The sequence below is a fragment of the Oncorhynchus clarkii genome, chromosome 3 (genome assembly GCF_045791955.1).
Source record: "Oncorhynchus clarkii lewisi isolate Uvic-CL-2024 chromosome 3, UVic_Ocla_1.0, whole genome shotgun sequence".
Lineage (NCBI taxonomy): Eukaryota > Metazoa > Chordata > Actinopteri > Salmoniformes > Salmonidae > Oncorhynchus > Oncorhynchus clarkii.
Genome location: NC_092149.1, coordinates 43166734 through 43183266, shown reverse-complemented (window position 1 = coordinate 43183266; position 16533 = coordinate 43166734). Strand labels below are relative to the sequence as shown.

The 16533-nt window shown below is 38.8% G+C and overlaps 1 protein-coding gene across 1 annotated transcript in view; it reads left to right on the top strand.

Annotated features, from left to right (window-relative positions):
• Positions 1-15662, top strand: part of LOC139395697 (Krueppel-like factor 12) — a 121680-nt gene extending 106018 nt beyond the window's left edge. The window contains exons 5-6 of the mRNA XM_071143039.1: positions 1199-1356; positions 9652-15662. Coding sequence (XP_070999140.1) covers positions 1199-1356; positions 9652-9833 — 340 coding nt within the window. The 3' untranslated portion in view covers positions 9834-15662. The remainder of the gene's footprint in view (positions 1-1198; positions 1357-9651) is intronic.
• Positions 15663-16533: the final 871 nt, after the last annotated feature.

The window sequence follows — 16533 nt, the reverse complement described above, 5'->3', positions numbered from 1 at the left end:
ACGGCCCCAGCATGGCAGCTAGCCAAGAGCAACAGGTGTGTGTGTGTGTGTGTGTGTGTGTGTGTGTGTGTGTGTGCGTGTGTGCGTGTGTGTGTGTGTGTGTGTGTGTGTGTGTGTGTGTGTGTGTGTGTGTGTGTGTGTGTGCGTGTGCGAGCTTGTGGGTGGATCAGCGAGACAGGAAGTGGGAGGCGGGTGGTTGAGACAGTTCACCGGAGGGCCTCTCTGGCCAAGCCTCCTCGCTCCTCCACCACCCAAAAACACCTACCCCGGTCCCCAGCAGCCACAACTGCTGCTCCCCTCTCTCCTCCCCTCTCTCTTCTGTCCTCTTCTCATTTCCAACCTCGAAAGAGCACTGTTATGCACCCCTACATAAAAAAACAGATAACACTGTGACTGCTCTTCTTGTTCCTTTTCTCCTTCCTCTTCCTTGCCCCCAAATAGACTTTGGCTGCTCCTCGTTCTCCTGTATCCCCCCCCCCAGTGTACTACTAATTTGAAACGAAATGTCATGACCAGTTATATTGATACAATATAAATAACTCAACAGAAATTATGTTCATTGAACTGCATGGAAAAAAATAGATATGACATTGTCTTTTGATGATTGATAAATCAATGGGAATGATAAAAATAACAGTCTTACCAGTTTCCTGTGCCTTGTAGTGGTTTCTACCAAGGTGCTAGAGCACCATCTAAAGGCCATTGAAATTCTTTCACAATATCTCAGATTGAACATGTAATAAATTGTGAAATTTGATCTTGAATCTATTTCCTTGAATTTCTAGTGAAGAACATGGAGCTTGGGGGATGTTGAAATATGTTATACGTTACATAATTACATTACATAAAAGTACAATGCTATTGTAAGTGTACATGACAAAGCCTACAAGAGAAAGAAGAGCTTGAAAAATCTAAATATTATTTTAGTGATTTTCATACTTCAAAATGTTTGAGTCCACATTGTCCACCAAATGTTGAGTATAGACTCCTTTTTGTATTATAAGGAATCTTAATATACATGAATGACACCATTGATGGAATTACAATAGTCAATGCATACACAGTCTCATGTTGGGTTTTGCCCATTAAGAATGGATCATACAGTTGTTGATATCCAAACTAATAATATAAATGAAAGATGCTGAAAATACTAAGTGTGCTAAATTGTAATGAGCCACCTCTTCCTCTCCTGTTGCAGTTCCATGTCACCATTCAGTATTGAGAGCATACGGCGCCCTCAGAGGTCAGAGTCGCCAGACTCCAAGAAGAGACGCATCCACAGGTGTGACTTTGAGGGCTGCAATAAGGTCTACACCAAGAGCTCCCATCTAAAAGCACACCGGAGGACGCACACAGGTCAGTGTGTGTGTGTGTGTGTGTGTGTGTGTGTGTGTGTGTGTGTGTGTGTGTGTGTGTGTGTGTGTGTGTGTGTGTGTGTGTGTGTGTGTGTGTGTGGCTTCACCAACTCATTACAGTTGTCTTCATCAATTAAAGTATATGTCTCACTATCTTCCTGAATCAAATTATTTCCCTCGCTCTAATAAGCATGGAAAGTGAATACACTTGTAAGGTTCTTCACAAGATCTCACGTTCTGACTGCAGTATTCGACGTTTGTCGATAAACTTTGAATTTGACCGTTAAATGTAAGCATTAGTTCTGAATAGTTAAGGTAGGGATAAGGTTTGGTATAGGGTTAAAACAAAAATATAAAAAATGAGTGCCTATTACTAGGATTGAAACTGTGATTCTCTGAGCTGGAGCTTATGCCCATCTACCATCCCCGTCCACTACGCCATAGCAAGCCGCGAGCCTACTTGATGGTAATAGCGCTTACCATTGCCTCTAGTGACCGATATTGAAGCCATCTCCCGACATCCTGGGAACCTAGACAAACGTTGAATATAGCTTTAGATCTAGTCTGACTTTACTGGTCACAATAGCACATTTTTTGAGACATGTTATTGACATGGCAGCACAAACTCTATTCACACACTTACACTGTTACTCTCGTGCACACACACACACATATTCATACACACACACGTTGACCCCACACATACATACACAAACCATCACACATGCACAAACACATTTAACTATACACGATGCTGCTACCTATTGTTATTCTATAATTTCACCAAAAAAAATCTTAACTTGGTTAAATAACTGAAGCATAGATTGGTAACATTTTTACTAATTTGGCACACAGAAATGAGATGCCATGAGTAACTTGGTCAAAAAGAATTGCACAGATTGTCCTAGAAGACTTAAGTGAGACTGCTGTTATAAGTAGGTAGATTTTCCATAATTTTGGAAATTTTGGAAAAGCTTTGAAAAACGTATTTTGACATTTTCAATCATAGTCTGCTGCTGGAAAAAAACGTATTCTGGCTTAATGCCCCTGATATATTGCGGATAAAGAGAATACAGAGGGTGTTATTTAATGGAAGCTTCTTTAACGTAATCCAGGTGTAATCAGACATTCCCCAGGGCAGCTGTCTAGGCCTCTTACTTTTTCAAATCTATACTAATTACCTGCCACTGGGTAAAGCCAGTGTGTCTATGTATGCAGATGACTCAACACTATACATTTAAGCTTCTACAGCGAGGTAAATCACTCCAACACTTAAACGTATTAAGGCTAGGGGGCACTATTTTCACGTCCGGATGAAAAGTGTGCCTGCTACATATAATTGATAGATTTGGATAGAAAACACTCTAAAGTTTCAAAAACTGTTAAAATGATGTCTGTGAGTATAACTTATTGAGTGTAGGGGGCAGTATTTTCGTTTTTGGCTAAAAAAACATACCCATTTGAAACTGCCTATTTCTCAGGCCCAGAAACTAGAATATATACATAATTGTCAGATTATGATAGAAAACACTCTAAAGTTTCTAAAACTGTCAGAATATTGAGTATAACATAACTGATATTGCAGACGAAAACCTGAGGAAAATCCAACAAGGAAGTGCTGTTTTTCCTGAAAGCTCTCTGTTCCATTGGATGCCATGCCTCCATTTAAAGGGATATCAACCAGATTCCTTTTCCTATGGCTTCCTAAAGCTGTGAACAGTCTTTAGACATAGTTTTAGGCTTTTATTTTGAAAAATGAGCGAGAAAGAACCCATTGCGTCAGTGGATGGCTGAGTTTTTCATGAGCAACAGCCATTTTCTCTCTCTCTCCTATGGAAGAAGCTACATTCCGGTTGACATATTATCGATTTTATATTGTAAAAACAACCTGAGGATTGATTATAAGAAACATTTGACATCCATCTACGCACTTTACGGATACTATTTGGAATTTTTGTCTGCGATGTCGTGACCGCTCGAGCATGTGGATTTCTGAACATAATGCGCCAAACAAATGGAGGTATTTTGGATATATAAAAATAATCTTTATGGAACAAAAGGAACATTTATTGTGTAACTGGGAGTCTCGTGAGTGCAAACATCCTAAGATCATCAAAGGTAAGCGATTTAATTTATTGCTTTTCTGACTTTTGTGACCAATCTACTTGGCTGCTAGCTGTTTGTAATATTTTGTCTACTGAGAGAGATGTGCTTACATAAACGCTTGGATAGCTTTAGCCGAAAAGCTTTATTGAAATCTGACACACCAGTCTTTAGAAATTGGTTGATGTTTTTCCTTTGAGAAATGAAGAAGTAGCCATTTCCTATCTGGGTGGATAGCCAAGTGTACTGTTGTGGTTGGGGCACACAACCTGAAAGCTCGCTCCACTTTGTTTTTGTTCGGTATTATTCCGTCTTAAATGTATTGATTATTTACACTTAAAAATACCTAAAGTTGGATTAGGAAAGTTGTTTGGATCAAGTTTACAGGTAACTTATTAGATACTTTGTAGTCATGTTGCGCGAGTTGGAACCGGTGTGTTTTCGGAATCAAAACCGGCAAATAAATGAACATTTTGGGGATATAACGACAGAATTTATCAAACAAAAGGACCATTTGTGATGTTTAATGGACATATTGGAGTGCCATCAGAAGAAGCTCTTCAAAGGTAAGGCATTAATTATATCATTATTGCTGACTTTTGTGCAGTTTGAATTATGATTTTCATGTGTTTGTTTGATGGGGTACTGTCGTCAGATAAAAGCATGGTCTGCTTTTACCGTAACGCCTTTTTGAAATCTGACACTGTGGTTGGATTAATAAGAAGTTCATCTTTAAACCAATGTGTAACACTTGAATGATTTATGAATTATTATTATGAGTATTCTGTTTTTGAATTTGGCGCGCTGCTATTTCGCTGGTCAATCCCGTTAACGAGATTGGTGCGTGAAGGGATCACTAAGAAGTTTTAACAACGAGCTGCAGTCAGTTTCAGAATAGGTGGCAATAAATAAATTTGTCCTAAATATTTCTAAAACTAAATGCATTGTATTTGGGACAAATCATTCACTAAACCTGCAACGTAAACAATGGGAGTCGAGAAGCAGGTGGTCAGTTTAATACAACAAAGAACGATACAACCTAGGAGTAACGTCTTGACATGAAACACATGAACAATACTGCCTGGGGAATGATGCTAAGGGAGTGCCAGATAAAAGGGAATTAATGAGTGAGGTAATGGAGTGCAGGTGTGCCTCATGATGAAGCGCAGGTGCGCAAAATAATTGATGATGGTTGCCAGGACCGGTGACATAATGATGGACCGGTGGTTAGGACCGGTGGTTAGTAAACTGGCGCCGTCGAACACCGAAACAAACATCTCATCTCTCTGGTAAGAAGAAGGGCGGGGAAGAAGAATGCCTTATGATTAACGAGTCGTGGTGTGATCAAAAAAACATACAGGAACTTTTGTTCACCTGACCTAGAATTCCTCACAATCAAATGTTGACCGCATTATCTACCAAGAGAATTCTCTTAGATTATAATCACAGCCATGTATATCCTCCCCAAGCAGACACCTGGACAGCCCTGAAATAACTTCATTGGACTCTATGTAACCTGAAAACCACATATCCTGGGACAGCATTTTTTGTAGCTGGGGATTTTAACAAGGCTAATCTGAAAACCTCAACATTTTATCAGCATATCGAATGCGCAACCCGGGCTGGATAAATTCTGGATCACTGCTACTCAAACTTCCATGATGCATACAAAACCCTCCCATGCCCTCCTTTCTGCAAATCTGACCACGACTCTATTTTGTTGCTCCCAGCCTATAGACAGAAACTAAAACAGGAAAAGCCCATGCTCAGTTCTGTTCAACGCTGGTCCAACCAATCTGATTGCTTCGATCATATGAACTGGGATATGTTCGGGATAGCCTCAGACAACACTGATGTACGTATCTGCTGATTTGGCGAGCAAATTTATTAGCAAGTGCATCGGTGACGTTGTACCCACGGTGACTATTAAACTTTCCCCAACCAGAAACCGTGGTTTGATGGCAGCATTTGCACAAAACTGAAAGCGTGAACCACTGCTTTTAATCATGGCAAGGTGACCGGAAATACAAACATGACCGAACACAAACAGTGTAGCTATTCCCTCCGCAAGGCAATCAAACAAGCTAAGCGTCAGTATAGAGACAAAGTAGAGTCGCAATTCAACAGCTCAGACATGAGACGTATGTGGCAGGGTGTACAGTCAATCACGGATTACAAAAAGAAACCAGCCCTGTCGGTGTCCGTACCATGCAATAATCTAAAACGGCGCTAAGACGTAAATATATTTCTCCGCCATGTTGGAGTCAACAGAAATACGAAATCACATCATAAATATTCCCTTACCTTTGATGATCTTTCATCAGAATACAGTGCAAGGAGTCCTAGTTCCACAATAAATCGTTGTTTTGTTCCATAACGTTCATTACTAGTGTCCAATTAGCTGCATTTGCTACCACTTTCAGCTCACGTACCCAAAAGCTGACTCTGGTCCAGGCGAACTCGGACAAAAACTTCAAAAATATATATTCCAGGTCGAATAAACTGTTCAAACTAAGTAGAGAATCAATCTTCAGGATGTTATTTTCATATATATCCAATAACGTTCCAACCGGAGCATTCGTTTTCGTCTGCAGTCAAATGGAACGCAGGTGATATCAAGAGACAATTGCGCAACCAGGAAATGGCATTCTGCCAGGACAGTGACTCATTCCCCTCCCATTCGGTCAAAATTCACACTAGGATGTTCATTCCACGTTCTACTGAATGCTGACATCTAGTGGAAGGTGTAGGAAGTGCTAAGAGATCCATATCTTTTTTGGAAGTGAATAGGCGATGACTTAAAATTAGACACGCCTTCAGAATTTCCACTTCCTGTTTGGAAGATTGCCTGCCCTATGAGTTCTGTTATACTCACAGACATAATTCAAACAGTTTTAGAAACTTCAGAGTGTTTTCTATCCAATAGTAATAATAATATATTATTAGCAATCTAGGACAGAGTAGGATGCAGTTCACTATGGGCACGCAATTCATCCAAAGTGAAATTGCTGCCCCCTATCCCTAACAGGTTTTAATTAAACAATGCAACTTTATTTAATGTTTACATACCCTACATTACTCATCTCATATGTTTATACTGTACTCTATTCCATCTACTGCATCTTGCCTATGCCGTTCGGCCATCGTTCATCCATATATTTATATGTAAATATTCTTATTCATTCCTATGTATAAGATATTTCTGCACGGTCGGAATCAGAAGCACAAGCATTTCGCTAAACTCTGATTAACATCTGCTAACCATGTGTTTGTGACCCATACCATTTGATTTGATTTGATGGGAGGAATGGGAGTAAACATGACGGCCCCGAGGATGAGGAGCGGGACTGTCCGGGCGAAGATGGAAATCATGATGATGTTGGGATCCTGAATGTCCACCACCGGAACCCAACACCGCTCCCCAACATCGGGTCCGTATCCCTCCCAGTCCACCAGGTACTGGAGCCAACCCCCATGACATCGGGAGTCCAGTAAGGATTTGACGATATAGGTGGGATGTCCTTTCGACGTCCAGGGGGGCGGATCGGTGTTGTGGGGGACAGCATCAGCCAGGGGAACCACCGGCCTGAAAAAGGAGACATGAAAAGATGAGATGTGGGAGTCACTGGGAAGCTGTAACCTATATGTCACCTCGTTGACCCTCTGGTGAACCGTGAACGGCCCTACAAACCGGAGGCTCAGCTTCTTGCAAGGCAGGCGGAGTTAGAGTTTCCTGGTAGAGAGACAGGCACGATCCCCAGGATGGAAAACGGGAGTCTCACTTCGATGGCAGTCTGCGTCCTCCTTCTGACTGTGGATGGTGCGCTGGAGTCGCTCCACAATTCTTCTCCGTACCTAAACCACTCATCCACCGCAGGAGCTTCGGTCTGGCACAGCCATGGCCAGCTGAAAACCCAGAACACATTGGAAGGGAGTCAGCCCGGTCGAGGAGTGACGTAATGAATTCTGGGCGTACTCCGCCCATGGAAGGAATCGGGCACACTCTCCCTGATGAAACTGGCACTACTCTGCCTTGACAAACAGTTAGTTAGCCAGGAGGCATTCCAGGACTACTCGGACATGAGCGATGTGATCCTCCAAGGTAGCCTAGTAGACCAGGATGTCATCGATATACACGACCACCTGGCATCCAAGCATGTCCTTATTTTGGAGCTAGTGTACATATACATATATATATGTTTTATACATGTTGAAATTTCATGATAGGATTGCATTTTAGAACCATTTTAATTGATCCTAAAGAAATTCTCCACACAAACATGTTCAATGCAAAACAAATTCGGCCATTGTTTCAAAACATGCTCCAAACGTTCAAAAGCTAAGCTTTCCACATTACCGGAGCTTATGTTGTTTCTATTTCTACGGCAGATTCATTGCCACAATTTAGATGATGCATTGATATATATACTATAGCTAGCTAGCATGCTGAAATGATAAGAGAGAACAAAAAATATAGCTATTTGTTTATGTCCGTGTGCATGTCCAAAATTGAATGACGCCTGGAATCAAATAAAATAATCAAACAGCAAGAATCAGACAAATGTCAACCCTCAACATGTCAACAACTTGTATAGAAACGGTTTACCTGAGACTCATTTCTTGACAGGTAGGCTGGTAGTCTTTTTATGAAATAATTATTTTCACCTGACTTAAAGTATGACTATCTTAACTGAAAGGGTGCATGCATAACTTTCATTAGCTAGTTAAAGTTAGCATACTAGCAAGTTACACTGACAGCTGTCCGTCAGTTACCTATTTGTTGTTGTTTCTCTGCTGCATGTGAAAATCACCACAACGTTCCCACCCCCAATTCCTGAATATGTATTAGCAGCCTGTGTCAGTCCTCGAAGTGGGACCTAAACGAGAGTTTCCGAATTACTCAAAATAGTTGCGGCAACTTCCTCTGAGGTGGGAAGTTGTCCAGTGATTTTTTTCAATACATTTTGGAAGTTTGCATCTACAGTGAGTTTCCATCAATGATGTATACAAACCTTGGATTGCTGATGCAATGTATAGGCCATTGAGAGGCTTTGAAGCCACTGGTCGACCACATTGCCACTCCCTAGTAAGAGAAGTAATCCATAGGAATGAATGGAATTCTACAGTATTTTAAAGAAATGTTTCAAGGACAGCGTTATATGTATTTAAGCATTTTTTTTGCATTAGAACAAAAAATATATAATTTAAGGAAAATGCTTTCATTTACTATTTGTATGTTTAGCTAACATAATATAATTTAAAAGTATGCATTAAGGAGAAGTAACAAGATGGCTGTGCGGTGGCTTCATCCAGGTTTTATACACATCACTGAATTACATTGAACTGTCTTGTGTTGATAAAAACAGCTGGAAGTAATGAGGTCACACCTAAAAAGAAAATGACTAGAAGAATAAGTGGTTGAAGTTTTTCCATTATCAGTTTAGAAAAATTGTGCGACAGCCTACAGGCCTTTGCTCCTACCATGTACCAGGGAGGTAGCCCCCAGAAGCCAGCATGGATAGAATGCAAGTATTTACTTATATTTGACATATTCTAAACATTTTCACATGTCAGTGTATCACCATGGTCCTTTTTGTGGTGAAACTTGCACTCCTGTATATCTGAAATAATTGGATGGTGAAAAGTTCATCAAGCCACCCAGAAAAGCAAAGCAAAGCAATTCAGGCATTCTTGAAAATCAGGAGAATCTTTATCCTGCAAAGATATTGATTTTTAGCAAGAAGTTGCATTTAGAATTACATTTGGAGTGGAGATTTATTTACATACAGCTTAAAAATTATTCAGAAAGTCTCATTTATTTGAAAAACACAATTTCCGTCATGATAAAGAAAGATAGACAAAAGAAAAATCCACCCCTGTCTAGCAGATAAAATTGTTGTCAATCTTTAGAACATTTCTCCCATAGCTGCCGTTTCCATTACTTCTTTCAATGTTGTTTTTTAAAAACTTTTGTTGAATAAACCTGGGCCAATGGAAACCTGCCAAGTGTCTCCAAAACTTTACTTTTTGATGCTTGTGATGTCTACACTTTCCAAGCATATTATAAGACTGTTTTAGTAGAACATGGGCAAATAATTAGCCAATTCAATAGCGAATGCACACAAATTGTATGTTGTGAAAGTCACTATTTCACCCAGTCTCTGTTTCTGTCTGTTTGTGTTGACCTGTCCAGGTGAGAAGCCATACAAATGCACCTGGGATGGCTGCACGTGGAAGTTCGCCCGCTCTGACGAGCTGACTCGCCACTACCGGAAACACACAGGCATCAAGCCCTTCAAATGTGCAGACTGTGACCGCAGCTTCTCCCGTTCGGACCACCTGGCCCTGCACCGACGGAGACACATGCTGGTGTGAGACAGTTTCAGGGTGACGATGTCATCAGATGAAGCAGAAACACACATTTACACACACACACATCGCCGCAGGGGGGAGCGGGGTCTCTCCCTCAATGTGGTTCAGCTGGACTGGACACACACTGTTGCCTGTCCGTGAGGCAGTGGGAAGAGCGGAGCGAAAAGCACAGAATGGTGTCTGTCTGTCCACAGAGCAAAACAAAAACAGGGTCGGTTCTGGATCCTCACTGACTGAGGAGGGTTGGAACCGGAGAAGGCTCTTTAGTTGTCATTTTGGAGTTTTTACGACAATCTGTCTTTTTTCCTAGCACTGTTCTTAAATGGTTTCACTTCTGAGTTTTTTTGGAGGGATGTTCTTCGTTCATTTGGAAGGAATTTGGTGTCTTTGTTTTGGTTATATTGTTCAAAATGGCTGCTTTTCTAGCGTCTATAATGTGAAAGAACTCTATGGATTGGATGGCTGGATGACTGGATGGAAGGGCTGTATGCATGTGTTTTGAAGCATAGGGCCTTGGATTGGACAATGGAATAAAAAGACACAGATTCCAATTTGCCTATGGAAAGTATTGTTGCACAGTTCCCGCCGTATAGCAGCTTCCTGCATCTCTGTGTTTCAGGACAACCCGTCACCAGAGGGTGCCATCCACACATAGGTTGTACCTCTAAAAACTGGTTTGAGTGTTCTAGAATCAGTATTGAAGAATACGTTCTAGTACCAGTGTTCTAGATTAAGAAGCATCCGGAGCATCTCAATGTACCAGTGATATAGATGCAGAGTTGTTTTTGCTATTTGTTTTGTTTTTCATTCAATGCATCTTGTTAACACACGAGATTGACCCAACCACATTGAGGCTCATCACCTTGAGCCTCTTCTGACTTTTCTTTAAAAAACTTTATTGGTGCATTTTGTGCAGTGATTAGCAATCAGTAAAGTGCAATCTCATTGGGTAAATATAGTTTTAATATGGAGACTTTTATTGTTTTCAGTTTATTGTATCTTGCTGTGTATGCCTGCTTTTGATACATTTCACAAAGAAACATCAATCCACACCCCAATGTACAATGAAAAATCTAATGAACATATCCGGTATGTGAAAACAACTTTGAAGCACCTTACAGATTCACACATATGATGATTCCATAATATTCAAGGATTTTGTTTCATATCCCTGGTATTTTCAGTGAAAGGGATTGGCATTGTGATCATTTGTGTGTTAGTAATCTATAGGTAAAGCATATTTGCTTCAGTTCAGAGGGCTTACTCGGTTACTCTAGTTCAATTGGAAAGCAATACATTCAGAACAGGGAAATGTTGTTCTTGTATCCTTGTTCTGGTTGCTGATACCCAAAAGGACCCTAAATTCCTCTGTTACAGATATATTTCTACCAGTGCCACTTCATACTCTATACTACAAATTTCTATATTTCTACTGGGTTTGTAACTACAGCACAAAGATTCTAGGCAAGCTCACTGTAAACAGTTTGGAAAATGTCTTCATGAACAGACCTATATGTTTGTGAAACTTGGAACAAAATCTCCCCTTCTCTTTTCTACATACTGTAGTACATGATGCACACAGACAGTTGGCCCTGTAGCTTTGTCTGGCGGGTTGCGAGAGAGCGGTGTCTTTTTTAGTCATACATACACCAAACATGATGTGAGGTCTTCAGATCCAGCTTCAGGTCTACCTTTTCTTGCAATTTGTCTTGCATGTCCCTCAATGACAGATATCCATAATACGGTTTCTACTGTCTCATCTACCATATCTCAGAGTAAAAGGTTATTCAACACAGTAAAACCACATTTTGATCAGTCTCTGTACATGGATCAAAAAGAGATCTATGGCAATATAGAGATTTTTATATAGCCGTAGATTTACAGCTGTAGGCTGCCTTACAAATGTATTCAGACCCCTTGGATTTCTTCAAATTTATTGTGTTACAAAGTCGAATTAAAATGGATTTAATTGCAATTTTTTTTGTCAACCATATACATGCAAAACTCTGTAATGTCATTTTTTTATTAATAAAATATAGTCATTTCATAAATGTTCAGCCCCTTTTGTTTAGGCAAGCCTAAATTAGTTCAAGAGTAGAGTTTGGCTTAACAAATCAAATGTATATGGACTCACTCTATGTGAAATAATAGGGTTTGACATGATTTCTAAAGGACTAACCCTTCCTCTGTCCCCCATACAACATCTGTAAGGTCCCTCAGACAAGTATTGTATTTAAAGCACATAGTCAACTACAAAGTCCAGGGAGATTTTCGAAAGCCTCATTTGTAGGTGGGTAATAATAACAAATCAGACATGGACTAGCTCTTTAAGCATGGTCTAGTTCATAATTATGCTGTGCATCATGTATTAAACCACCTAGGCACCTCAAAGAAAAAGTCATTCTTCTGAACTGAGCTGCAGGACGGGAATTAAACTACTCAGGTATCTAACCATCAGACCATTGTGGATTTTAAAACAGCTACAGAGTTTAATGGCTGTGATGGGAGAGAACTGAGGATGGATCAAATAAAATTGTATTGGTCACATACACATATTTAGCAGATGATCAACAACATTGTAGTGACTCCAAAATAATGACCTAAATGATAGAGTGAAAAGATTAACACAAACATACAAAATAATATAATACTTGAATAAAACACGGCAAATGAATACACTTTTTGGCCTAAATGCAAAGCCCTATTTTGGGGCAAATCCAACACAACACATCACTGAGTAACTGTCTCCTTATTTTCAAGCTTGGTGGTGGCTGAATCATGGGATAGGGCTATAGAAAGAAATGGGATAGGGCTATACACAGTCAAAATCCTGGAGCAAAACCTTCTTCAGTCTGCTTTACACCAGACACTGGAATTCACCTTTCAGCAGCACAAAAACCTACAACACAAGGCCAAATCTACACTGGAGTTGCTTACCAAGAAAACAGTGTTTATTCCTAAGTGGCCAAGTCACAGTTTTGACTTTAATCTGCTTGAAATAGTAAGGCATGACTTGAAAATTGCTGACTAGCATTTTGAACATAATAATTGGCAAATATTGCACAATCCAGGTGTGCAAAGCTCTTAGAGACTTACCCAAGAAGACTCGCAGCTGTAGTTGTTGTCAAATGTGTTTTTTATGGACTCAGGGAGCTGAATACGTACGCAATGACTATATTTCCTTTATTTCTTTTGAACAATAAAATAAATAAATATATGTGTCTTCCACTTTGACATTACAGAGTATTTTGTGTAGATTGTTGAGACAATAAAATCCAAGGGATCTCAATACTTTTGAAAGGCACTGTAACTGGGGTATTCTAAAAACAAAAATATGGCTCAACTTCTATTTAGTCTTAGCTATGACATCAACCACTTATGTTTTGCAGGTTGTTTGACGTCAACTTTAAATTACCAATTTATCCAGCTGGTTGGAAATAGATGCCAATGGACATACAAATAACACTATATAAATCTTTCTGAGATACATGAAAGCAATATTGTCAGCTTTTCCTATCAGCGAATTTATCAGATTTCACTTTTTGCAATTACGTGACACAGATCTGATGGTGTTTATCATTATCAAAGCCGTTCATAACAGAATCCCACATGTATGATAATTGTATTTGTTCAAAGTATTTTTACAACTTGCATTTTATACACAGAGGTTTTAGCTGGATCCCCGCTTACAGTTTCAGGAGCACATTTCAGAAGGACAGAATATGCTCAGTGACTTTAATAACACATACAGACACACCAGCGTTGTGGTCCTGTACTAGAATTCAAAACCACATCCTTACCTGAAACAAAAATGTATTTTGCAGAAACATGCCCAATTCGTCTCTTTCCCTTTTGGTATTATGAAGTATTATAATATATGTCATATTATGTTGCTACAGTATATGTTGTTTGTGTACATGTGAATATTTACAATTGTATTGCCTTTTTTGGCTCAAGCATATCATCAGCACCTTGTTTGTTATGAAGTATAGTTTTTAAATGAATTCATTTGAAATGTTAAATCCATTGATACATATTAATAATTATCAACATGTTTTATTATTCATATACTGTACTTTTCTGAAATGAGGGGCACTTCATCTTGCATATAACAATTTTCTGTAAAAAAATCTATATTTTGAAATGTTGTAAAATATGTGATAGTGGAAATAAATAAAAAGTATAACTCAGTTCTACAGTCTGTATATACATTAAAAAAAAATAGGGCTTTTCATTATTAGACAATAGCAAATACATTTATACATGTAAAGTCTTTTTCAGAGACACTCATTAATCTGATTTGATATACAGTACAATGGAGCTATTGATAATAAACAATGTTGTTATCTAAAATACTCATATAAATGATCAAACGTGGTGTCAGAAATTTGCCATTTAGCATTTTGGTTTGTGATTGTTTTCTTTCTCAAAACAAGAGAAGGTTTCCATATAAATATTGTCAAGCATTTTATCAGATAACTGCTGTATAGATCAAACCCAAATACGTTATTCTCCCCCCAGCCATGTTCAATTGAACAATCTTACAATTAGAAGTGCAGATTCATATCAACATTATATCAAACTATTTTATTCAGGGTTTAATTCACAATAGCATAGTTATTTTATTTTTTTTAACTTCACTTGAAAGTTAACTAATATTTTGCAAGTGTACACAGAGGCTTACTGTATGCATGCAATACCACTCCCCTTTAGCATTATGAAAACCTTTTACAAGCATCCTTTTGTAATGGTAAGCAGGGTCAAACTTATGCAATAATGAATAGTGCCTCCTATCACAGCAAATCTCTGAAAAGCATCCACTTAAAAACTATTTCACAACTATAGCATCCACTTGAAACTATATGTCATATTAATTCAAATAATAGACCTTTGAATTGATACTCAGCCAGAGAAGTATTCGTAAAAAATAAAAGCACATCAACTCTGAAACCATTATGCAAACAGGCCACCTCCCATTTTCAGTTTATATTCAATGCACTGAGCCTTACCACATTGTTTCAATACAGTATCCCCATACCAGCCTTTTACATGCTGTATTAATCTCCCATGGAAGCTGAATATGATTTGCATGGATGCATTTTCTTGAAAACCTTGCTTAAAGAATTGAATTATTTTATCGTCATCATATCATTTGGGTTTTGACCTCTCTGATACTGGTTATTTGTACAACTACTTTAATTTTTTCATAATCATATTGCAGCATGCAAAAGCACAGAAGAGCCATTTGATATAACTGATTTTACACAGTGTTGAATGTATTGTGGTTCACAGGGAAAGCTCTATTGAATGTGTAAAAGCCGGAATACCAACCCTTGGGGAGCACCCTGTGAAATCATTTTGATTACACTTATATCTGTATGCGTTCAATATTAATTTCTGTTTAAATTATGTGTTTCTTTTATCTGCTTTTGAATAATTATTTAGTGATGCGAATGCCTTTGTTTCAAGCTTACTGCTATTATGTACAGTAATTGTTGTTCCTGTATTTATGTATAGTGCCTGTATTGTAAATTTATTCAGAGCTTTTCATTCTTACAGTAAAGTTGAGTTACTGCCCCACAATGTTTCAAAGGGAGACCCTAATTCAAGGAAGTCTACGAACAGATTTGGAATCCCAATGTTTTTCAAAGGTAGAAATAACAAGTGTTTTTCTCATTCTTTTTCTTTCTTTTCTGTTCTTCAAAAGTTGTCTAAATATTCTGTCAATATTCTTGATATGGATGGAGCTGTGAAATGAAACCGAGTTCAAACATAATGTATATTAATATGAATGGAGGCATGAAGGTAAATAAAGTTACATTTTGTATGTAACACGGTCGTATCAGAACTCATTTAGACGTGAGGCTGTTGTGGTTAGCATGTGGTGTTGATTTCACTAGGACATTTGAGTGCGCTACTCACATTTGCTGGCATTCAGAAACCAAAGTTTAGTATTAGGAGAGTCATTCCGAATGATAGCTATAAAAAGTTGTGCACAGCTATCAGAGCTAATTTTATCGCCAAAATTGTAATACAGTATGTCCTTGAATATAATGATAAAATGGGCAATGATCTTTGTTGGGCGTTGAATCATCTGTCCAAGTGTCCACACAGGCAGTTGTATTCAAAGTCGGGGTCGGGTTCGAGGCAGGATTGCAGTGGGAATGCCAAATATTTGAAAAATATATGTTTATAAAAAACAAATATAGAAAAAATGAACAGTACAGATTATTGTATGGGACAATATACAAATGTTTTGGAGAAAGATGATTTAAATGAGAGAAGTAAATTTCCATGAAGAATAGAATAACACGTGAAAGTTGGTTTGGGGTCTCTATCTTGAACAGTAGTGGCGTGGATCAGAAAACCAGTCACTATCTGGTGTGACCACCATTTGCCTAATGCAACACATCTCCTTCACATAGAGTTGAACAGGTTGTTGATTGTGGCCTGTGGAATGTTGTACCACTCCTCTTCGATGGCTGTGCAAAGTTGCTCAATATTGGCGGGAACTGGAACACGCTGTTGTACACGTCGATCCAGAGCATCCCAAACTGCTCAATGGGTGACATGTCTGGTGTGTATGTAGGCCAAGGAAGAACTGGGTCATGTTCAGCTTCAAGGAATTGTGTAAATAAATGTCAAGAACGGCACGACAATGGGCCTCAGGATCCCATGAAGGTATTGCTGTGCATTCAAATTG